Raw genomic sequence first — 24980 nt, 5'->3', positions numbered from 1 at the left:
AAGTACATGAGCGCGGGCATGCAGCATGTGGTGTACCTGACTATTCAGTCAAGGCCTCTGGTTGGGGAACTTCCCGATTGGGCACGTCAGCACTTCTGTTGACAACATGGTGCCCACCATACCTGTCTACTCTTGTACACTTACAGAAGAGCCCTCCTGAGTGGTTGCGCTCTTGAACTCATCCCAGTTGGTTGTAGCAAAACTGTCCTGCAGGTGGCCCTCGAATCCGGGGTCAAGATTTCTCTGGTTGCGGCGCTGGGACAGCCAGATCACATCTCTCTGTTAGTGTACCCCGTGTACAGACAAAGACTGAAACATACAGAATGGGGATGGGGTGCGGCCCCGTACGCACCACGGACATCGGGATAAACGTGGTCCAGGGTGTTTTTGTCTCAGGTTGGAATATCCACATGTTGGTGGTACATGGGGATTTTGGTCCGCAAGCTGCAGTAGTTGAAGTCGCCAGCTGCGATCACTACAGCAATTACTCAAATATGCTTTTATGTTTATCAACCCACAACGTGAACTCAGTCCAGCAGCTGTAAGGCAATATTTAAAGTGTTTTCGTCCTCAGCCATATCTCGGTCTGACAAAAAGCTAGACACTCCGAGGAGCGAGTTCCTAGTAATGATCATATGTTACTCCTTTCCTCAGCTTCCACTGTAAACGGTCATTCTATTTCAACAACCGGTTTAATCGATAATTAATTTCTCTGGGGGTAGTCACTGTATTAAAAACACTTTGATTAGAGTGTTTTGATAACTTCAACCCCTATCAATAATCTTGCAATAACCCAAACTTTTGAGTTAATCATGACAATGATTTATTGTTTATTATTTCTTTTCTCTATTGTGAAAAGAAAACCATATTCTTGATCCATTCCCTGCTTGTGACATAGCTCAGCTGCAAGCAAAAAATTGTGTGCATCAAGACAATATCATATTAATTACATAAAACTATCAAAGCACGGAATTATCCACATCTAAGACACAGTACTGTACTGCAGGGGTTCCTTGTGCGTCATGAGTATAATGAAGTTTGGGTGGTGGATTGATGCCTCCCTTCTTTTTCTCTCACGAAAGATGTTAAGCAGAAAAATGTAGAGTTGAAAATATCAGCCTTTGATACAAATCCAATTGTATTCACAAATTAAATTCTTTAAAATATGTTGCAGAAACAAAAAAGCTGATGCAAAGTCAACATGAGGTTAGCATATTTATTAGAAATTAACAAAACAAGACATAAGGCCATACACAAATTTATGAATCAGCTAGTCCAAACATTTTGCCCAGGGGGTTCTTCGGTTAGGGTGAATAAGACATTGGAAAGAAGTTAATCACAAATTTTCTTTTTTAGATTCAGTCATCGCAGGAGCAGACACCAAAACAGAAAAATAAACCTTTCAGCCTTCAAGTATGAGTACATGACAGCGATGCAGTGCTAAGCTCAGCAGTGAAGAAGGATGAAGCAGCAGTGTGTGAAGAGGATGAAGCCGCAATGTAAAATGAAGGTGAAGCACACAACAGATAGGCAGCAGCCAATTTGATACTCTGGTCGATGGTGTCCACCACTAAAGACTCAGTCCACCAGCAGTTGTGACTCCTCACTGGAACACTTTTCACATGACATGACTTCATTCTGTGAGCTGCCAAAACAATGTCTTCCAGAGGTTTGATGAGGACATTGCACATCTGCACTGACATGCTATTCCTAATTGAAGTTTCTAGTAAGCAGGACCGAGTTCAAGAGACAATCTGTCACTCTGAACGGATAAGGTCTTTGGATGACTGGACAAGTCGGGAATATCTTTTTGGTCTTCTCCCTGTCAAGGTCAGTCCTTGAGACATTTTTTGAAATGTTAAAATCTTTTTTTTGTATAAATCACATACAAACCGATACTTCTATAAATTACACATTTCAACCCAGAGGCTAAAGAAATGTGTAAATCGCCGTAGAAAACTCGGAGAAGGAGACTCCTACATTAACCAAAGACAAAAAGACTGGTAGAAAAAAAATTCTGCACAACCGCAAACTAGTCTATACAAGAGATGTGGAGGGTCCTTTTCAGGGTGAAGTCTTATTCTAAAATGTCTGATTATTAAGGGAAAAAGGGAAAGGTACGCTGAAAGGTAGCCTGAGACTGGGTCAAAGTGTGAGTGAGAAGAACTTTGTGTATATTGTTTATATGCAAGATAGTCAACACAAGCTATGTTATGCTCGTGTCAGCAGCTCCTGAGCCCATGTCTTGAAGGCAGAGGTTGTGTGTTGGAGTAGGTGCCACGTTGAATTGGTGATGGACACTGCATGACCTTGCAGACATGACACTGATACTTCACCACTGCGGGAAGAAAAAAAAAACAAAAGAAAACCTGACAGGTTAAAAAAAAAAAGACTTAATACATTCAAACATGAAACACATACCATAATGTGTGTGTGTGTTTTTAAGGATAGCTCAGACTACTCACTTGCATGAGTCCTGTAGACTGATCCAAGCCCGTTGCAGCAGGTCAGCTGTGTATGCCAGTGCTGGCAGGATGTAGTTCTGATGGAGGAGCAGTAGCAGCTCCTTCAGAAATGCAATTACCTGGAAAACACTGTCTGGTGTATTTGTCTTTACCTGGATGAAACAGGGATAAATTTGTCACAAAAAGTCATCTGAAAAGAGAGAGCTAATTTATTTCCCGTCAACCCAAACAATCTAAAGCCTGTAATTTTTTAAAAGTGTTGACGACCTTTTCTCCACAGTTGTGAGGCATATCCTACCCATTCTATGAACAGCGGTGTCTCTTCTTTGGCCCACAGGATGAGCCCACTGGTTTTCTCAGAAATGAAGATGGCTGCTGCTTTTGATTTGTCCAGACCTTGTTCCATTAGTGGACCCAAGACCCGTACACACTCAGAGTAATAATAAGGGGTATTTTTCTCTAGCCAGCTGTAGACAAAAGAATAATAAGCAAGAAAAGCTCAAAGTTGATGATTTACTTGCATATATTGAAATGTTAATATTAAATGATAAATACTAATTGGCTGATCAGAGTGATTGATGAGTGTTTGGTCCATAATATCCTGCTGGGTTAGGTAGCAGTGATTGCCATTGCACATTGAAACGTCTCCGCACACCAATGCGCAGTTAAAAATGTCATTGTACAAACATGTAAAGTACTTAAAGTTAAACAACTGTATCCACACATGCCATTGCAAAAACTAATAAGGCGGTCACTATTCTGTACTTTCATGTTTACGTCACATTCTGACAGCTGGAAAATTGCCGGAAAATTACATTCCAACATTATAGAGAACTGTAAGCAGACGAGCTAGCAGCACAGTATCTGACATCACAAGCCAAACAACACTGTGTGCACACGTCGTCTTCTTTCAAGTTTTCCCTTCAGGGGTCGCCACAGCCTTCAACCTCCTCCCTCTAACCATATTCTCTGTATCCTCCTCTCTCACACCAACTACCTTCATATCCTCTCCCACTACGTCAATAAGTTTTCTCTTTGGTCTTCGAGACCTCCTGCCTGGCTGCTCCAATTCCAGCATCCATCTACTATTATCTACTAATATCTAGTAATCTACTAATATATTCACTCTCCCTCCTCTGTACATGACCAAACCATCTCAGATGTTTTGGAGAGAAAGTCAGAGAAGCCAGACTAACATGAGCCGCCCTTCTGATAGACTCATTCCTGATCCTATCCATCCTGGTCACTCCCAAAGGAACCTTAGCATCTTCATCTCTGCAACCTCTAGCTCTGCCTCCTGTCTTTTCGTCATCTGTTTCAAGACCATACAGCATCACTGGTCTCACCACTGTCTTGTACACCTTTCCTTTCATTCTGGCTGATAGTCTTCTATCACATAGAACCCCTGACACTTTTCTCCACCCATTCCAACCCGCTTGAACCCGTCTCATCACCTCTTTTCCACATTCTCCATTGCTCTGGACTGTTGACCCCAAGTACTTTAAATCCTCCAACTCCTCCAGTCCCTGGAGCCTCACCGATCCATCCGAGTTCCTCTCATTCACACATACTCCATACTCATTCACACAAAACTTGAAGCCTGCTCCTAAGTTTCTAGCCTTACTACTTTTCCAACTGGTCTCCTGGACACACACCATATCCACCTTCCTTCTATGTATAACGTCAACCGTCTCTACCGTTTCCTGTCATAGTCCCTTCTCCCAGTCCCAGACTCAGCCTTTCCTCTTCTCTCTCTGCTTCTGAACACGCTTTCCTCCTCTACCTCTTTGACCTGCAGTAGTCCAGTTTCCATTAGGTCCCTGTAGGTCATTGGTACCAATGGCCGGGCCTCGACCGATCTGGTTATTATGATTGATTCTCATATGTGATGTTGCAACCAAAAAGTCAATTTGCCTTAATCCACGGCCAAATGTGAAAACAGGGTTTGTAATAGTCCAATGCACAGAAGGTGCTTTTGAAAATATTAGGTTTTAAGGACCAAAAACACAGCTTACATAGAAAGGGCTCTCTACATGTGAATAATAGACCCAAACGCACAAGTCTCCTTTTTAAGTGTTTATAGCAAACCTTCTGCCCTGTCCATACATAAACAGTCCTTTGATCATATAAGCTAAAGAAGTGATTATCCTCTTTGTTTTGCTATTTCAACATTTGAGAATTATAAAACTTTATTTCAATTAACAGGCAGTAACTTTAAGTATTTGAATGCTTGTTGAAGCCTTTCATAAATTTAGGTGAGTATTAGATTAAACAATCGGTGATATTTCTATATTTTGCCTACATTCATATGTTACTTGTACTGTTCAGGGAATCACTACAAAAACAGGAGCATTGGCTTGTGGAGCACAAGAACAACTGGCATGTAGGTGTGTCAGACTGACACTATCTTTCGTATGCATTTAATCACACCTTAAGTATTTCTACTCTTTTGAATATTTTTTTACAAGCTACTATTGTTAAGCATGAATAATTGGAAGAACAGTGTGGGTGTACCTGAAGCCTTGTTTGGAGTAGACTGTTATTTTACTCCAGGCTTGCTGAGACACGGCTGTAACACCTGAGTTATGCAGATACCTTGCTGTGGTCGAATCTGAAAAATAACATTAATTAGAGCTGGGTAAAGAAACAACATTTATGCCAAAACGATATGAATAGAAAAAGAATTCCCTGTGAAAAAATGGTTGATTACAATAAGGAAACTATGTTAGAGTCAGACCTGTAAAAGAGCCATGAGATCTGATGTCATGAGCAATGAAACCAGCGATAAACAGGAGCACGACCATGAGCAGCTTGGTCCATGGGAATCCACGCCCACACATCTTTTCTTGCAGATTCTGGGAACACAAAAAGGATTTTACTGAGTTTACCAACACCTGTTTCTGTTTTGAGCAGAGGCCCACAGAACTGTATGAAGGACAATTAGGTCAGCAATTACATATTTATAAATATAATGACACACACACACACAAAAAAAACACACACACACATCCACACACACTTTTTTGCCTTAGATCTATGAGATTAAAGTTAATATCCTAATATGTGATTGAGTTGGAATCCTGAAATAAAAGCCAAAATCCGAGAGGATTAAAGCCAAAATCCAATGATCATAGTAAGATACCAACAGGCCAAGATGATGAAGGTGGTTTGTCCTGGGTAAGACTAACAAATGCTCCCATTCTTCCACTTCTGTGTCAAAGGTTTATCAGACTATGGATAACTGGATGTGACAGGCAGCCCTCTTCTTACGAAATACTGTACTAGTAAACTGCTGCTAACTGTTTCAGACCAAAAAAAAAAAAAGAAAGCAACAGCAATATATGAAGTCCCTCATTTTGCTGAAGGACTTCTTTGTCTTCCTTCAATCAAAATCAGGGGTTTGCTCAGATATAAAAACTAAGAATGATGGCGAGGTAATTATATCAGCTTAATTGTCCATAAAAATCCAATACATGGAGTCTTACATATTTGATTTTATTCCTAAGTTTTTTGATGAGGGTGTCTGTCAGCATGCTCTACACCGTGTAGGTGTATGACTGCAGATGGAGCTGTTAATGTGTCGTGCGTTCATTTCGTACGTTTGTTGGTCTGTTGTGTGACTTGTGCTAAGTTTGAAAAATGGTGAAACTTTTGGAGAAGGACACATGGAAGTATGAGGGCAGTGACGTTCAGAATATTCAAAATGTGCAAAACAATTTTGATGTGTACATAGGAGCCTTTACCTGACACAGCTTACTGCATTCCTGAAGATCCTGGCATTGATTGGTACCTCTCATTTCCTCGTTTGTTACTCTGAAGGACTGGATAGTTTCTTCAAGGTTCTTCTGCAACTGAAGCATAGAAAATAAAATTACAAGTCAAACACTTGCTTACTACAACAGGGATGAAACTCTTAATTCTTGTAGGGTCTATTTCTGAAGCCAAATAAGATATTAAATGTTATTTTCATAGCATCCCACAAGACACTTGACATGTAGAGTAGGTCTAGACAACACAAAACAAGAGTATTTAATTCCTCTCCCTTCAGCCGCAGGGAATCTCAAAATCTTTGTACTTAAGACCTTAAAACACTTATAGCCTTGACTTGTTACTTTGACATTTTATAGTTTTATTTGTATGTCTTATTCTCACCTTTTCTTTATACTGTTTATACAATTTCCTACTATTATTTATTATTGTTATGTTTTACTTGAAACTCTGGCACAACAATTTCCTTCGGCTTTGGGATAAATAAAGTTGTTCTTATTCTTATTACAGGAACTCAACATTCCCCCAAGAGCAAGCACTTGGCAACAATGGCAAGGGAAAAACTACATTTAACTGGACAGAAACCTTGAACAGATCCAAGCGCAACAAGATAAAATAGATAAGACAGTCACAACAATGTGGACGGTCTTCTGTCTAAACCGATTAGGGCAAAAGGAGAGAGCAAAAGAAGACAGAGATAGAAAGCAAGAGTATCCCAGAGACAGAGGAGGTATGAAGGCTAGGAGGGACAGGCAAGAATTATCTATTACTATGTTTGTGGAGGTTCTCATTTATCCATGTCATGGTGAATTCTTGTCGAAATTAACATTAACTCAGGAGAACAATATATAAAATACTTTGTGCTAATTTTTTTTTTACAAAATGAAGTCAGGATAAATGACTAAAATGAGCACCTTTTGTAGTATACATCTTTTCAAAGCTGTTACAAGGGTGATACTGCAACTCTCGGCTCACAATAAACACACCGGTCTTTCCTTGTCTCCCACCGTAGTCACAGTAAAGCTAAGCGCTACATACGCTTCATCATATTTCCTCGTCTTAGCTTTCGGGTGACACTACTTTGTCTCATCATCTCAATCCCTGTTAAATATTTGTCCATGGTGGGTTTGTTTACTGCACTTCTTATCCCCTGCTCTCTGCCGTGTGTGTGCATGCTCAGTGCAATCAATCAATAAAAAAACAAACAAACAAACAAATAAATAAAAATCGACACCATAGAGCTAGTACTCAGAGCACACTGACAATGAGAGCGCCACTGCCACATACTATGGATGTGCAATTACACTCCAGTACAGCAAAAATAAGCATGTTCCCCAGGGTCACATGCAACCCCCCAAGCATCGCACTGGTGTGCACCACTATTTGAGAAGCTATGGATTTACATAACAAATCACCATAAGCCAGACCCGCCAAGAACCCAGACAGTTATGTTCCGGAACTGTCCACAGGTCATTAGAACTGAAGAAGCCTCTCGGATGAGAGGTGAAATGTCTTCAAAATGAAGAAATTCAAGTCTAGTTGCTACAACAAGATTTCGACAAGGATCGATTACTACTAATACCAGTAGGGCTGACAGTTTCATGGTAATAGGTGAAACGATAACAACAGCTTCAACTTCCATAAAAGAAATAATGGTGGATCCCTGGCGAGACTGCTGCAGTAGCCACCTCCCATGGGAATCTGCAAAAGGAGATAGCCCAAGGACATGGGAGTCGATATGAGGTTGATATCATGCATTGATGACGGGACACGAGTGCATACGAGTGCATAACACTGTTATGTTTTTTACTTGAAACTCTGGCACAACAATTTCCTTTGGGATTAATAAAGTTGTTCTCATCTCATCTCATCTCTCTCATACAGGACAGGAAGAGCGGGAGGAATTAGAGCCGTGCATTATGGGATAGGCCTCAGCAGAATAAGCCTCTGGCACCATATCTAGAGGCTAGCCTAATGATGAGCTTTCTCAAAAAGAAAGATTTTAATAATATACTTAAGCAAAGAGAGGGCTACCATCTCCTAGACTGAGAATGGAAGATGGGTCCACAGATGAGGACCTTGGAAACTGAATGTTCTGGCTCGTGTTTCGCTTTTAGAGACTATAGGGACCACAAGTAGCCCTGTTTGATAGGGTTTAAAGATTTCTTTGGGTAATAGAGGTATCTGGACAGTTTTATGTCTTTGCAGGTGAGGAGAAGGATTTGATATTCTACAGGGAGCCTGTACAGAGAAACCAATGCTGAGAAATATAAGCCCTCACACTAGTTCATGCTAGAATTGATGCAGTAGCATTCTGAATAGCTCTTTTAAGACTTTAATGAAAGGACAGTGCGAGAGGAGAGAGTCCCAAAATTCCAGTCTGGAAGAGACTGACAATTCCCTGGTGTCCAATAGGGAGCTGGTGGCCAATGTGACACCATCTGGGGTAGCTATGTCATTAGGTAAGGTGCTTATATGTTTAGAGCCCTGAATTATGTTTTGTGTTTTGTCAGAGACAAAAATATACCTAAAGGGAGTATACTGTATATAGGGTATTTAGGCTTGAATTTAGGGCTGATGGGATCAGATCCTTTAATTTTGCCACAGTATCATTTCATAGACGTCTTATGTATATCTTAGGTATATTTGTTTAATAGTATATAATTGTTCAACAGCGCATAATCCTGAAAAAAAAAAAAAAGATTAAATAATGATTGGATAAAAATTTACCTTACGTAGCAAAGACTGTCTGCGTTATATTATCATGTGTGAGAACCATATTCTGTTTTGCGAGCTATACAAGCTGTAACCTTATCCTGTTATACTTCTGCTATGCAACCTGTACCTACATCCTCTGATGCAAACAATCCTGTGAAAAGTGCTGGCTGTACTAAAAACAAGATTATCCCGTGAGATGCGACACCCAACTTGCGTCTACCCGTTAACTATTATCTTGCTTATGCAAATGTAACGACACCCATTACAAATAAAAGCTCATGCTATCGAAGGGAGGTCAGAGCTGTCTGGAGACTACTACGGTGGTGCTCCAACTGACTCTCCTCGCGAGCTGAACAGATTTGACTCGTCTCCTGTCTTCCTCATAGTGTTGATGTCGGCCTTTGAACCCCGACATTAATTTGGTCCTTCGAGCCGGATGCCAAGATACCTGACGACCCCGACGGAGGACATCAATCAGAAAAACCTTGGCCAAGGCAATTCTCGATTAGACAGAGAATTATGAGACCCTTTACGGGACTGATGTGAGTCCTTCCGCTGGAGTCTGACGGTTGAAGGCAGTCCGAGGGACGGCAGGGGTGAGTAGAACTCTGGTTCGTAAATAAGAGTGAAAATTGTTATGAGAGATAACAAAACGGTCAAGGATTCTAGAGGTTTGGCAAAAACCCGAACATGTGGTGCCTTTGGAAATATGGATAACACATTTTGGGTTCAAGGGTGAACTGAAAGTCCAACCATTGTTGGAGTTAAGAGAACAGATACTGAAGAAATGTAAAAACAACGCAGGAAAAGCAGAAAAGTGGGGAATGAGCAGTTTGGAATACTGGATCCAAATTGCACGAAAACGAGAAGATGGTATGCGGGGAGCGCAGTCGGAGAAACAGGACAATAAGAAAGATAAAAAGGGAGAAGAAAAAGAGGAAGAAAAAGAGTCAGATGATGAAAAGAAAGATGCCATGTATCGCAGGAAGGAAGATGACGATCCAGTGGTCAGAAGAAAGACCACTGGACCAGGTAAAAACGACTGGTCTAAAACATTTGGGAAGGTCTTAAGTCCAAGACCAAAGGAACAAGATATGAAAGATGATGGAGAATTGCACGCAGCTAAATGCGACGAAAAAGCTTTGTCTCCCATGTTAGAGGTAGCAAATCCTAATGCAGGAGTAAAAGGGGAAAGACGAACTATTCTAGTGTTCAGAACATGGACGCTGGATGACATCAAAGCTGCTTTAAAGGGCATAACACCTCACAAAGAAGACATAGAACAATGCGAGGAGGAACTGAGGTGTCTGATAACAATGTATCATCTAAATGGACAAGAAGTCCAAACAGTATTCATGCAACATTTTGGCCTAGATTGGCAGAAAATCCGAGGCGACTGGTCATGTCTCAGTAATATCACTCTGGATGGTGATAATGAACCACTAACACATGATTCCACGGTACTCTGTGATCGAATCAATGAGGTATTTGAAAGAGCAAGAACAATGTTTAAGAAAAGAGCAAATTATTGCGACATAGTACGAGTCCGGCAGGGGGACGATGAGAAATTCGAAGATTACATGTGCCGCATGAACGTTGCCTTTAAGGCCAACAGCGGACAGAGGGACAATGGGGATGCTGATGGTGCATTTCAACAACTGCTAAAAAATTCCCTGCACCAGAACTCTAGAAAGCCTGTACAAAATTGGGTGAACAAATATATATGATTGGATTTGGGTCAAAAACACTAACAGAATATACCGAACATGCGATACATGCTGATAGAGTGACAAGAGCAAAAAAGGCAGCCAAAACCCCCAAGTCCAAAACCCCTGATGTGTTCTGGGAAGATGAAGAAACAAACTACGATGACATCTTCTACCAAAACCAAGGGAGAAGACGTTACAGAGGCAGGTTCGGAGGAGGTGGACTGAGAGGCCGAGGTTTCCGTGGTCAAGGAATGACCAGAAAAGATCTAGGCAAAGGAGAATGCTGGTCATGCAGTAAAGTTGGCCACATGGCAAGAGATTGCCCGAACAACCGTAGTCAAGAATCTAATAGCCGTAGATATGCTATTAGCGAACGAAGGAGGAGTGTGCGCTGTATTCGGAGAGGCATGTTGTATATTTATACCTAATGACACTGCTGCAGATGGAAGCCTGACAAAAGCTATAGAAGTGTTGAAAACACTCAATGGGAAAATGAAAGAACATTCGGGAGTAGATACATCAGTATGGGATGAGTGGTTTAGTGTGTTTGGAAAATATAAAGCCTTAGTGTCATCCATCCTCCTGTCAGTAGCCGTATTCACTGCCATGTTAACCAAATGTGGATGTTGTTGTATACCGTGTATAAGAACTCTCACCAACAGAATAATCATCACAGCTCTCACACCAGAAACTGAAGAACAGAAGCTACAGTCGTACCCATGATTGGAAAATGAAGATAATGACTGAAAGAACTGTTTAGCGAGGACGAAAGAGAAGAAGAGTCTCCACTGTACTGAAAGAACGATGAGCAACGGATGACCTCGCAGCTGAAAAATCTGACAAAGAGGAAGCTGTGGAGCCAAGGAAACAAAGTGCTCACAAATGATAAACGGGGGGAATGTTAAGAGTAATTTACCTTATGTAGCAAAGACTGACTGTTATATTATCATGTGTGAGAACCATATTCAGTTTTGCGAACTATATAAGCTGTAACCATATCCTGTTTTACTTCTGCTATGCAACATGTACCCACATCCTTTGATGCAAACAATCCTGTGAAAAGTGCTGGCTGTACTAAAAACATGATTATCGCGACACCCAACATGCGTCTACCCGTTAACTATTATCTTGCTTACTCAAATGTAACAACACCCATTACAAATAAAAGCTCATGCTATCGAAGGGAGGTCAGAGCTGTCAGGAGACTACTACGGTGGTGCTAGCGGGATGATTTTTCCAGGCTAGATGTCAGGGACTAAGAGAGAGGATTTCACATAAGCAGTAGTTAAGATTTCACTTTAGTGATGATCAATAAACCTGAATGGAAGACCAAAGGCCACTCTGCCTCTTGGGCCTTAAATTCAGGGAATGTGAGTATTATTATGACTTGGAGGAGCGTATTAATTGAGGCTCACATGTTTGCTGTCACACAAGCAGGTGAGGCTGAAGAAATCAACGACAGTCTGATATCATGTTGTTTACCAAGACAACTTTAGATCTACAGATCAGGGAGGAGGTGGAGATAGGAGAGGACTACAGAGACTGTGGTGTTGCAATTGACTAACAGACTGGACTGGAGATCTAACACCAGGTCCGTGTACAGGAAAGGTGAAAAAAGCTCAGATCCTTTAGTGCATGCAACAAGATGTTAGAGATCTTTTATCAGTCTGTTATCTCCAGTGTGATCATTTTTGCAGTTGTATGTTGGAGGAGCACCATCAGACCAAACAGGAGATAACAGGAGACCTGGCTCTGTGATTGGTCTCAGGTTGGAGAACTTTGAGACTGAGGTGGAGGGGAGAACACTGAAGAAACTCATCAATCATGGAAAACCTGGCCCACACCCTGCACCTCACACTGAACAGACAGCAGTATAGTTCCTCTAGCAGACTGTTATAGCTCCACTGTTGATTGGACAGATACAGGAAATGTTTCCTAACACGTACCATAACCTGGTAAAATAACTTATCATTTACCATACTGCTGACTTTACATTGCCCCATTGGCACTTTGAACATTGCTTTTATGTCCTCCAGGATGTGGTAATTTTTATATTATTTATTTGAGATAATACTCCTTTTAAAGACTTCCAGATTTTTAATTATTCATTTATTTAAATTTGTTTTTGGCTTGTCACTGTCCAGCTGCAGTGGTGCTGGTGATTTTAATTACACAATTCAGGCGAGTAGAAGCAGTATATAAATTCCCCTGTTCTGTTTTTTTCTCCAGTGAGAGGAATTTAATTTATATACCATCTGACATCATGACTGCTGTCTTACCTTTGGGGGGAGGACATTCCAAGACTTTAGCAGATGATTCAGTAGCAAGCTGAGGAAAAACAGAGATTCATCAACAGCCTATTACCAAATTTCTCATAATGAGTATAAACTCTCATGATTTTGACATTTACTTTGTCAGTTTTTTTTTCCCCCCAATGGAACATCTATGGCCCTTAAAATTAGTGTGTACCCAAAAAATCCCTCTGTTAAATGCAGGTAACTCACCTGGACTGGGGTAAGTATTTGGTATAGAGCTGCCTCCACACCCCAAGACTTTGTGCATCCACACACAGACATTCAGTCATACAGCTGAGCAGCTACATAAAGACACACAGGGATGAGAGAAAACGGTCACAAAAAGCATTTTTACCAAGTTTGACAGGTAGCTTTGTTACAGAAAGTCAAAATACAAAAAATGGCAGCAGTCTTTACAGGTACATCCCAACCAGACACCAGTAAGGGATCAGATCGATATTTTATATTGTTTAAATGAGGGGAGTTCTACATTTTTTGGCAAGGGCTCTTCATTCATTTTAAAACGCATGTAACACCCAAGAGGAAGGACCTGAGTGTGATGAGACCACACTCATCATGAAGTGTGCGTGCCAGTAATATTAGGGGCAAGACTTAATTAAATAAAAAAAAGAAAAATCTAACTAGAGCCCTTGGAATTAATTTAATTAATGTAATTAACATTTTTTTCCACTTGTTCCAGCCTGCTTGAACCCATTTCTTCACCTCTGTTCCACACACTCCATTGCTCTGCACTCTACAAGTACTTGATATCCTCCAACTTCTTTATCTCCACTCCCTGTAGCCTAAACGTTCCACGTCAGTGGAACTGACTTTCCTATCAGTCTATGATACAGATGATAGATGAATCCAGAAAACACGAATCTTTTCAACATGACCCTTCAATACTTCCCTTTAACTGTCAAACAGCTACTGGATTAGTTTTGACATTGTCTTTCTGAAAGGCAGTTCCTAATTCTTATCAGCTGAATCAACTTGCTTTGCCTCTTGAAACTCTTTATCTTCTATCTTGGAGGAGAGAATTGTGTACAGTCCACAGTGATCTATATCACCAGAGCCCTGACGTGGTCAAGTGTTGATTAGCGACACTCTGCTGTAGAACATACTGAAACAGCAATGCTAATATGAACAGACAAAGTTATCATTACCAATCTCCATGCTCACACAAATTTAACATTACTGAACTGAATCTTAGCTCTAACATCTTCAGTGTTGAGGTGGTAATGAAGAGTGGAGGTGCTCCTGTGACACGCAAACTCCTTCTCACATGAAGTGAAATGAACTGCATTTTGTGTGTATTTCGAGTTTCTTACATTTACATCTGCCATTCACACCTTTGTGTTCTGGGTGGTTCCAAGTCAAACCATTTTTGACTCCGCGTTGGAAAAGGTTCCACCTTTTCGAACTCATCCATTCATCCATTGTCTACCGCTTATCCGGGATTAGGTTGCGGGGGCAGCAGCCGAAGCAGGGAGGCCAAGACTTCCCTCTCCCTGGCCACTTGGTCTAGCTCTCGCCACGGGGGGATCCTGAGGCGTTCCCTGGCTAGCCAAGAGAAATTCTCCCCCCACCATGTCCTGGGTCTTCCTTGGGTCCTCCTCCCAGTAGGACATGCTTGGAACACCTCACCAGGGAGGTGTTCAGGAGGCACCCTGACCAGATGCCCAAGCCACTCATCGACTCTTCTCCACAGAAAGGAGCAGTGACTCTACTCTGAGCCCCTCCTGGATGGCCGAGCTCCTCACCCTATCTCAAAGGGAGAGCCCTCCACCCTGTGGAGAAAACTCATGTCAGCCGCTTGGATCCGTGACCTTGTTCTTTTGGCCACGACCCACTGAGTAAAATTTTCCAGGGAGGTTGAGGAGTGTGATCCTGCTGTGGTTGGAGCACACCCTCTGATTCCAATCCAGCGGCATTGCCCTCCCGCCCCCTTCCATGTGATGTTGCAGAGGTGTGTCAGCTAGGACAGCCCCACAACATCCAGAGCCTTAAGGAACCCAGGGTGCATCTCATGCCCCCGGGGAGCAACCACCAAGGACTTTTCTGACTACCTCAGCACACTTCAGTCCTGAAAACAGGGGAGTCCACCCAAGAGTCCCCCAGCTCTGCTTCCTTGTTGGAAGGCGTGTTGTTGGGATTGACGAGACCTTGAAGTTCCTTCCACTGGACTGCAACAATCGGATCAAGGTCAGCAGCCCATCGTCTCCACTGTACGGGACTGGTGGCATACAGCTACCTCTGCCGAGCTGCCGGATGGCGGACCGGAATCCCTTTGGCGCCTTCCGAAAGTCCTTCTCCATGGCCTCACCAAACTCCTCCCATGCCTGAGTTTTTGCCTCAGCAACCACCACAGCTGCATGCCGCTTTGCCTGACAGTACCTGTCAGCTGCCTCTGGAGTCCCACAGGCCAGAAAGGCTCTGTAGGACTCCTTCTTCCTCTTCCTTGCACCCGACCTCTATGGCCCCTTCTATGGCCCCAAGGGAAGAGGGACCCATGTGCCATTTTGGGCTGAGCTCAGACTTGCCATTGAGGCAAGGAAAACAAGGGAAAACCAGGTTGATTCATCTTTTTCCTCATTTGGGGTCTTCTTGAGCCAAGCTTTGTCTGGTCCCTCATCCAGGACCTCTTTTCCTTGGGTGACCCTACCAGGGGTACCAAGCCCCTGACAACATAGCTATTAGGGATCACTGGGACAGATTACCAAACCATTTTTTTAACACAGCTGAACATTCATTCATATATTATATAACATTTTTTTAAAATCAATTTTACCACTGCAAGCATGCTCTCAAGACATATGCCATTGGTAACCAAAATAAAACCATTCATGACTGTGGGAGATCTAAGGAGATCTCCACAAACTCGGCAGTAAGTGTGGGTTGTACCTCTCTCTTCATGTCATCTGGACAGTGCGGTGTGGCTCTGGACAAAAACGATGGCAGGTATGTGTATAACGTGCTCTCAGGTTTGGCCCCGAATGCAAGTGCTTTTAGTCGTGGGTACAAACGTCTTAGCTGCTCCTGTAGACTGCACATAAAACTGTTGGTCTATTTTCTGCACAAAGTTGCAAACACACCTAAGTACTATATCTAAATAAACTGCTTGTGCTTTGTAAGACTGAGTACACACACTGTTGTGACTGCAGCGCGCGCACGCACACACACAAACACACTCACACACACACCAGATCTATTCAGTAAGTTGCTCTTGCAAGCATCTAACTAACAATGGTAATTCAATTGATTTAAACTTGTATTAATGTTTTGCATGTGTTTCCACTGAAGAGTTAATAAAGCATTATTTCTGCAGATGTGAATTACCTTGACGACAGGGCATTCTTGGGCATGAAGGCAAAATCCAACAATGGAAAGAACTCTTTTGGACCCATGATGCCAAATCCTTTTGCCAAGTTTGCATGAAGTCTAGGCAGGGAAAGCAAACAATACTAATTACATTAACTGAATTAAGAAATCAGAACACATCTTTTGAAATACATTGATAGTCAAGAAACCATTGTGATGAAAATGTGTTTTATGTACTAGCCATGCCATTCTGTTTAATGAAATTATGTAATATAAGACATCTTTGTGAGGGGTTGATCAAGTAAAGACGGAGAGAGGTTTGAAAGAAGAATGACATTTTTCATATCTCACATACTTACAGTAGAAGCCTCTCCAGATAGGCCAGTGCGTAAGATGACAAAGGCTTCACTCCAAGCACAGGAAGCATGATACCCAGCCACACTGGAACACAAACAGAAAACTTTTAATCAGCCCAAAACTTAACACTTTGGTCACACCTGTTGGCCTTATAAACCGCAAGTCATTTCCATCTTCTGCCGCTTATCCTGCACCCAGGGTTGCGGGGGGGAAGCTAGAGCCTATCCCAGTTGGCATCAGGTGAGAGGCAGGGTACACCCTGGACAAGTCAATCGCAGGGCCACATGCAAAGACAGATATTCACTCACTCACTCATTCAGGTCCATTTTCCCACTTTTTTTTTCCAATTAACATGTATGTTTTTGGAAAGTAGGAGGAAACCCATGCAGACACGGGGAGAACATGCAAACTGCACACAGAAAGGTCCCCCTGTCGGAATCAAAACCAGGATCCTTTGTGCTTTTTCCGTCTGCTATTTAATCACTGCTTCGGGACACTATTTTGCCACTTACCAAGCAGTACGTAGTATGCAATTTAGTGGTAATCTGACTATGTGCTAGATTTATTTTACTGCTACTGCCCAGACCCATTGTCAGCCATTACAACTGGAGTTAGTCCCTCTGAGCCTCGTGGTGCGAATGCTCACTGTTCCTCGACAGTCCACTTTGGTCTATTTTATTTGAAGAGTTTGCAGAAAGTCGCAAGGATGAGCATCTAAAATTGATTTTGCAATTTGCTTTTTGCAAGACATTCCCACTTTGTGGTAGAGCTTTAATATGATTGAGGAAGGAGAGCAGTTTTTTGCTTCAAGATCATCAAGTGACACTCAAAAGTCAGAAGTTTTTATAACATCTTCCCACAAGAATTACCCCCTTCCCCACAAACAAGCAGCCCATATCAGAAAAAAAATGGTGGGGATTTCTCAAATTGTTTTGCTTGCAAATTGCAAATGCTGGACATTGGTTGATGCATTACATTGCTTTGTTTCTTCATGAACCTCTGAGCCAGCTCATCTTTCAACATATTCTGGGAAAGCAGGAGAGTTGAGGCACAGAGGTGGTGTTAGGGGTGATAGTGGAAATGATGAAATGGAGTGAAATTTATAAATATCTTCGCATTTGTGAGTTTTATATAGAGCTATTCAGATAAAGTTTTTTTCCAATGAGTGTTACCTCTTAGTCCTTGGCTGAGGTCGTAATATCCGGCTTGGCCCAGAGCCCACATGATGGTCAAACACTTGACAGGACGATTCTGAACTGAGCGCAACAATTCCAAAAACTACAGTGGAGTGCGGGGGTACATCATGTGAAGAGTTATTGCGACAGTTAATAACAGAAATGAAACAGTGCACAAACTCGGTTTTCAGCTCAACTCAGAGATGTGTTTACATTTTTTTCCCCACTTCAGATAAGGCAGTGAAGTTGTTTAAGTTGCGCCCCCCCACTCACACACCTCTCCCAGATTTTGGGTGGCGATTTTGGGTTTGTCCTGTAGAATAGCTTGAATGCAAACTCGGTATCCATGTAGTGACTCCCCTAGAAACAAAGGAAAAAGATGGAAAAATGAAAATCAAAACAACCAATAAGGATCATCTGCATAATAAAGATTGACCTTTATCTTTATTGTCTTTACTGTCTTTATTAAAAATGTCACCACTGATCTTCAACAATGTAGATCAAACTGGGGAATATTTTTTCAGACAGGCTCTATGTTACAAAGGGCATTTTTGATCAATGTAAAGAGTAAATGATTTGTCAGATGTGCAGCATTATAGATACTGTAGCACCACAAACTTGAGCTTTTGCACTAATCGTCGGGGGAATGAATAGTTGCGATCTTTGGTTAAGATAAATTTCACATGGTAGGAACAATTGCCCCCACCTGACTGTCTGTCCAGTTCCCTGAGCATAGTGTAGACACAGTGGTCGAAGAAATCTGGCAGAATGTCACTGCAACGCCCAATTAGGCTTTTAATGACGGCTCTCAGCTCCTTTCCTGTAAGGCAGTAGGGATAGTCTGGGGACAGGAGACAATACAAAAAAAGTCATTTCAAAATTACATGAAAAATCTAAAAACTATAAATCTGTTGCAGTGAGCTACAGTACATTTAGGTTATTTATAAGCTTCGATTGAAGAAACCTTTGTCCGCCACTGTGATTCCCTGAATGTTCATTAGTCATACCGCATTTCACAATAGGGCAGCATTGGCTCAGTTTGTACAGCAAGTGTCCTTCCGATCAGATTGCCTAATTCTTGGCTCCTCCTATCTGCATTCTGGAAGTGTCCTTGGGTAAGACAATGAATACCCCCAGTTGCTCACAATGTTCTGGTTAGCACCTTGTATTGCAGCTCTGCTACCATCTGTGTGAGCTTTTGTATGAATGGGTGATCGCTATCTAACATAAAGTGCTTTGAAACCACAAATTGTGATCCTTCTGTCCGTCTTCTGTGTTTATTTTGTGAGTTATTCTATAAGTTTTTGGGGAGCTTGTGGATGTATAGCCTAATACAGCAAATGTGGTAGTACCACCAGATGTGAGTAACATACAGAGAATGAGACAACATTGCATCAGTTTACCAGTACCCAGGGAGAAAATTCTCTGTCCACATGGATTTAATGGCTGCACAGACCACTGCCGTCTGCTCCACTGTCTCTTTCATGAGCTCCTCTGCCATTGCCATGCTAGTTATTGTCTGAAACAATCTGAACTTTGAGCGTGGAAACTAACCTTGCACTGCCCTTTAGGGGTTGTAGAGTTTAACCATGAAAATGTAAAAGCCCTCATGGGACGTATTTGGGCAGTAACATTTGACAATCTTTCAAATGGACATACCCATTTCCGTATGTAACCTTAGTACAATGAAGGCTTAAATATAAAAAAATATGGTTCCTAGTGGCGTACCATAACAGGTAAAATGCTGCTCTACAAATACAACATTGTCACAAAAATAAACAATAATACATAGTAGCTGGACACACCATGAGGATAGCTGCTGAGAGTGGGCTCAGTCTCAGGTGCGGTTAGATTGAGGTTAAGGTATCCAGCTAGGTCTTTGACCCACACTGATGGGTTTTCTGGGAACAGAGTTTGACTTCGTGCCAACTGCTCTTTCAGATCTCCGACATCCAACTTAAGAAAGGACAGAAAAACAAACAAACAAAACATCAGTGTGGAAATGTAGGACTGTGATTCAGCATGTGACAGCCCCTACCCCATAGCCACAAGGCAACACTGCCTCTGTGTATTAATATGGACTTTATGATTTAAAAAATATCCCCAAACCTCATGTTATTTGAGTCTGTCAATAAATTTGAGATGACACGGGTTATCCGGGTTTGTACAATTCTTGTAACCTTTTTTTTCGGGGGGGGGGGGGGGGGGGTTGAAGATGTCTGCAGCTAAAAATGGCGAAAGGTTTGTTTCCACCATGATAAAGGGTGTTCTGACAAATATTCTAGCTTCTCGTTATGACAAATTATGTTTCACAAAATCATTTATGGGTAATTGATCAGTTCTAGAAATAACCACAGGGAGATCATCAGCTCTTCCTCTTTGAATAAAGTAGGAAGAATTCCACACTCAACACCAGTGTACATATGTTTTGTACACCAGTGTACAAAAAGTTCTGTTTGCTGAGTAGTCTGACGTCCTTATCCGACCACAATTCGGAGGAGAGAGATGGCTACGGCTGAAATTACGAAAGCTTAAACGACAAACTACCATCCCCATAGCATCTTGTCGCAGGGTGTGCCACTAGATGACAGTTTTGAGATTTGTGATGACCAGATTATTTGGTATGAGCATCCACTCATATATACAGTAACAAGAGAATTGGAAAAATATTTATGGCGCGCTTAGATTAAACATCATAGTCAGGACATCCGATAATATGGATAACTCACAGCTTTGAAGGCTTCCTCTAGCGTCTTGTGAGATGCATGGGCATTTGTGTTGCTGGAGTGTGACTTCTTTGATGGTTTACTTGAAGAGGACTTCTTGCTTTGAGCCTCAGCTGGAGGTGGAACTTGCTCCTTGTTCTGTTTCTTTCCTATCTTCTCCAAGGCGTCATACATAGTGTCTGACATCTTCAAGGGTGCTGAAAAAGGAAAGACACTTTTTTAGCACCTATTTATAGTTAAAGTACGGTTAGCGCTTTCTGAACACCCTGTTCACTTGAATGTCTTTTGGTTGTCTGCAACACTTTTTCATCGACCCCTCCTCTGCTGCGAAAATCAAGCTAATCCTTGAAGCTATGGTGTTCCCACCCCTTGTGCCATTTCCCCACACACTCAGTGCTCTCTTTATCCTTCACAGCCTCCTGGTGTGGTTTGCATAACAGTTTGGCATTATCCAACCCCATATTAAAACGACGCAAATTAAAAACCAAAAGGAACTGTGTTAGGACACCCTCACTTTTAAAGACTGAAGAGATATGGAAAAGACTCGTGTAATTGTCATCTCACACTAGCTCACGTCTAACGAGTAGTTTTTAGAATTGGTTGACGTGAAGCAGAAAAGGAAGGTGGATAACTTGTGTGTCCAGGAGACCAGGTGGAAAGGTTGTAAGGCTAGAAGCTTACAGGTAGGAAAGTACTTGATGTATCATCTGGAAGGAAAATAGACAAGGAGACTTGGTGGTGGAATGAGGAAGTGCAGGAGTATATAGAGAGAAAGCAGTTCGCAAAGAAGAAGTGGGACACTGAAGGGACTGAAGAGAACAGACAGATGTACAAGGAGATACAGTGTAAGGTAAAGGGAGAGGCGGCAAAGGCAAAACAAAGGGTGTATGATGACGTGGATGCTCTGTTGCACAGTAAGGAGGGAGAGAATGGTCTATACAGTTTGGAGTAGCAGAGAAGTATGTTAGACTAGTGCAGGACATGCATTCTGTGAGACATTGCTGAGGTGTGCTGTAGGGGTAACTGAGAAGTTCAAGTTGGAGGTGGGACTCCATCAAGGGTCTGAGCCCCCTCTGGTTTCCAGTGGTGATGGACAGGCTGACCGATGAGGTTAGACGGGAATCTCCATGGACTATGAAGTTTGCAGATGACATTGTGAACTGTAGTGGGAGCAGAAAACAAGTTGAGGAAAGCCTTAGAGAGGTGGAGGTATGCTCTGGAAAAGAGAGGAATGAAGGTTAGTCACAGCAGGACAGAATATATGTGTGAATGAGAGGAACCCGGGTGGACCAGTGAGGCTCCAGGGAGTGGAGATCAAGAAGTTGGAGGATTTCGAGTACTTGGGGTCAACAGTCCAGAGCAACGGGGATTGTGGAAAAGAGGTGAAGAGACGGGTTCAAGCAGGTTGGAGTGGGTGGACAAAAGTGTCAGGGGTACGATGAGATAGAAGCCAGAATGAAAGGAAAGGTGTAGATCAGTGGTCCCCGACCTTTTTTAATCACCTCGGACCGGTCAACGCTTGACAATTTTACTGCAAACTGGGGGGGAGGGGGAGTACACGTAGATTTTTTAAAATATTTTGAATATAATATATATGTCACATGTGAAACCACTCGTATACAACTTCATTAGCAGCTTCCTCGCAACATTGCGCATACAACATAACATGAGTATAATGTCAAAGTCTCTGTTTACATCCTCTCTGCCCCCCTAAATAAATGATAAAAAAAATACACGCGGGCAGAGCTAGAGTTCGCAGAGATGAATATGCTGAGGTTCTCGTTGGGAGTGATGAGGATGGATATGATCCGGAATGAGTCCATCAGAGGAACAGCACATGTTAGATGTTTTGGAGAGAAGGTCAGAGAAGCCAGACTGAGATGGTTTGGTCATGTACAGAGGAGGGACAGTGAGTAAATACATTGGTAGATGGATGCTGGAACTGAAGCTGCCTGGCAAGAGGTCTAGAGGAAGACCAAAGAGAAGATTTATGGACATAGTGAGAGAGGATATGAAGGTAGTTGGTGCGAGAGAGGAGAATACAGGGAATAGGGTTAGATGGAGAGGGTAGTTTCGCTGTTGCGAAGGGAAAAGCCGAAAGGAAAAGAAGAAGGGCTTTATTTTCACAAAATCTATTAAATGATGGTTAATGCTTCTTAAGGTCCTGCAGAAACCCTGACATTGGAGGCATTGGTGTTTTTTCATGTACTTCTTAATTTTGGTTAACTGTTGCTTTACAATTTAAAAACTTTTAGTAGGATGCTTAGGCAATTAACAGTTCCCCTCTGCACAAACTAACTTGCACCTTTGCCATATTAACCTTTATGATGAATATTCCCGGTAATGTTACACATATGTAAAGAACAATGTTGCTCGCATGGAAGAATGACCCTACTACATACTTACCTCAAAGGAAATTAAGTCTTTTTACTACCCTTCACCAAAAGTCAGTCATGTATGGCTCATCATTCATAGTATAGTTCTGCTGACAGCCAGCAAAGAAACAACAGCAATGTAAACAATGCAGGTAAACTCAAAAGTATCTGACCTGCTATAAACCTGGAGCTTTTGGGGTCTCTGAGTTTTTGGATCCAAGGGAAAAGCCCCATTATACCCTGTTATGGATACTGACCTTGGCTGCAGACTATTTTCTCAATTACTAATTTGATCGATAAAATCTTTGAACATATTGGACCAAAGAAGTTAAAACAGAAGAATTGGCTTGAATAAAAAGTACACAAATACTTAGCTAGATATTGAGTAACACAATGAGGTTAAGCAGCAGAACAGCAACCTAAATGAAAAAGTAAACTAATACCTCTCCCAAATGTCAAGTCTCAACCTCATAATAGTATATTATAATATTCATGACTGACAATAGTAAGTCGGTGTCGGTGGTTTTGAACTGGGAAGTATACATGTGCGTAACATTACTGATGAATATCTTAGTTCAAGAAATAGCAGCTGTCAACTCGTTGATAACAAGGAACATATTAGTAATCTAAAATGCGAAAACGTGCCATGGAACCACAAACGGTAGATTACAAAAACAAAACGTTAAATTGTGTATAAAAACAAAACGTTAAATTGTGTATTAGCTCTACCAGAAAGACAAGAGGTCCCAAAGCTACAACACATGCTTCACGGACTGAATTTCTTAATGATGACGTTGCTATTGTTGACACACGGTTGCTAGCATGCTACAGACATACGCTATGTTAGGAGCAATTCGTTTCCACTTACTGTGGCAGAACGTTATACTCAAGTAATTCGGCAAACACTTTAAAACTTACAATCGCGGAAGCGACGGTAAAGCCGCTGTACTTCAACAAAAAGCTGTAATAAGAAGTGTCGCGCATTACCAAGTTAGCTAACTGTTAGCATAAGCAAATCAAAGGATAGCGATTAGTTCTTCAACGTTTCGACACTGATTTTATATTAATGATTAACGTGACATCGAAAGCTCGTTTTACGGATGCTGCTACAACTGAAACTCCTTTATTTTTCATTTTAACATTAAAACCTCAATAAGTAGGTCACGTAGCAAGTCTGTTTCTACCGTGAACCATGTACACTTACGTCTAGATGGCAGGTTGGATTCGCACAGGGCTTTCCTTCCGCCGCCGCTCTTCTTGTCACCAGCTGCTTTACCACCTCCAGAGCTGTTGCTTTTTTTCCCTTTCTTCACTACCTCCCATTTGCCAACAGAACCATTATTTGAGGCCATGTCTCGGATTTCGGTAGGGGTATTGACAGGTGTGTGTTTGTGTCGGAGATGGGTGAGGGGGGTTCGGCGACTCCCTGGCCTCTTCCTCTCTGTCAATGAACAAGATGGCAGTGAACTGTAATAACCATTTAACCGTCAACGTGCCACGTCCTCCACGTCTTTGTCGTTGTGACGTCACAATATTTGACTTTTGAGAAGCGAAAATAAAGATTTGACGGGTGTCTGTCTTCCCCGAATCTGAAAGTACTTTCTATAGATGGAGTAGGATCCAGGGTTTCGCTCCAAGAACATTTTATTTTTAGCTGTTATTTAACGTTCACCAGTAAACGTGAAAGAGCGATCAAATTGATCTGTCAAACCGATCAAAAATGATCAAGATATCAGAAAAGCGCCTCGTTGATGTATCAGTTAAATAATTTGTAACATAGTAATTTTTTATTTAAAATTTACTTGGGAAAATTGATGCCAAATTAATACTTTTGAAAAAGGCATGTTATACTATAGGTACAAAAAGAACGTTTATCCCACCGTCTATAATTGAAATAATTGAACAGCATCTGATTGTTTGAAAGACACTGATTAAAACACAAATCTTCTAACTTGGAGATATGTATTGTATCTAGATCCATACTGAAAGGTATATCTGCATGCATTTACTACACGGGGATGGTTTAATAGAAGAAGTGAGTGTGGATGTGGTGATTGCATACAATACCTCCA

The 24980-nt window shown here is 41.8% G+C and overlaps 1 protein-coding gene across 1 annotated transcript; it reads right to left on the bottom strand.

Annotated features, from left to right (window-relative positions):
• Positions 1-1202: 1202 nt before the first annotated feature.
• tmem214 (transmembrane protein 214) lies at positions 1203-24364 on the bottom strand. Its single transcript, XM_086166813.1, has 17 exons — positions 24113-24364; positions 20537-20730; positions 19613-19763; positions 18514-18648; positions 18085-18167; positions 17805-17910; positions 16635-16716; positions 16294-16395; positions 15859-16000; positions 13165-13256; positions 12940-12988; positions 6209-6316; positions 5203-5320; positions 4980-5076; positions 2764-2932; positions 2466-2617; positions 1203-2338 (listed from the first exon to the last, which is right to left on the bottom strand). Exons 1-17 carry the CDS (start codon positions 24258-24260, stop codon positions 2212-2214), a joined length of 2055 nt encoding a protein of 684 aa, XP_086022939.1. The 5' UTR covers positions 24261-24364; the 3' UTR covers positions 1203-2211.
• Positions 24365-24980: the final 616 nt, after the last annotated feature.

The sequence above is a fragment of the Fistularia commersonii genome, chromosome 20 (assembly GCF_037954325.1).
Source record: "Fistularia commersonii isolate RoL2024-O1a breed Wild chromosome 20, RoL_Fcom_v1.0, whole genome shotgun sequence".
In the NCBI taxonomy this organism is placed as follows: domain Eukaryota; kingdom Metazoa; phylum Chordata; class Actinopteri; order Syngnathiformes; family Fistulariidae; genus Fistularia; species Fistularia commersonii.
The sequence above is the reverse complement of the archived record's forward strand: the minus strand, read 5'-3'. Positions and strand labels throughout refer to the sequence as shown.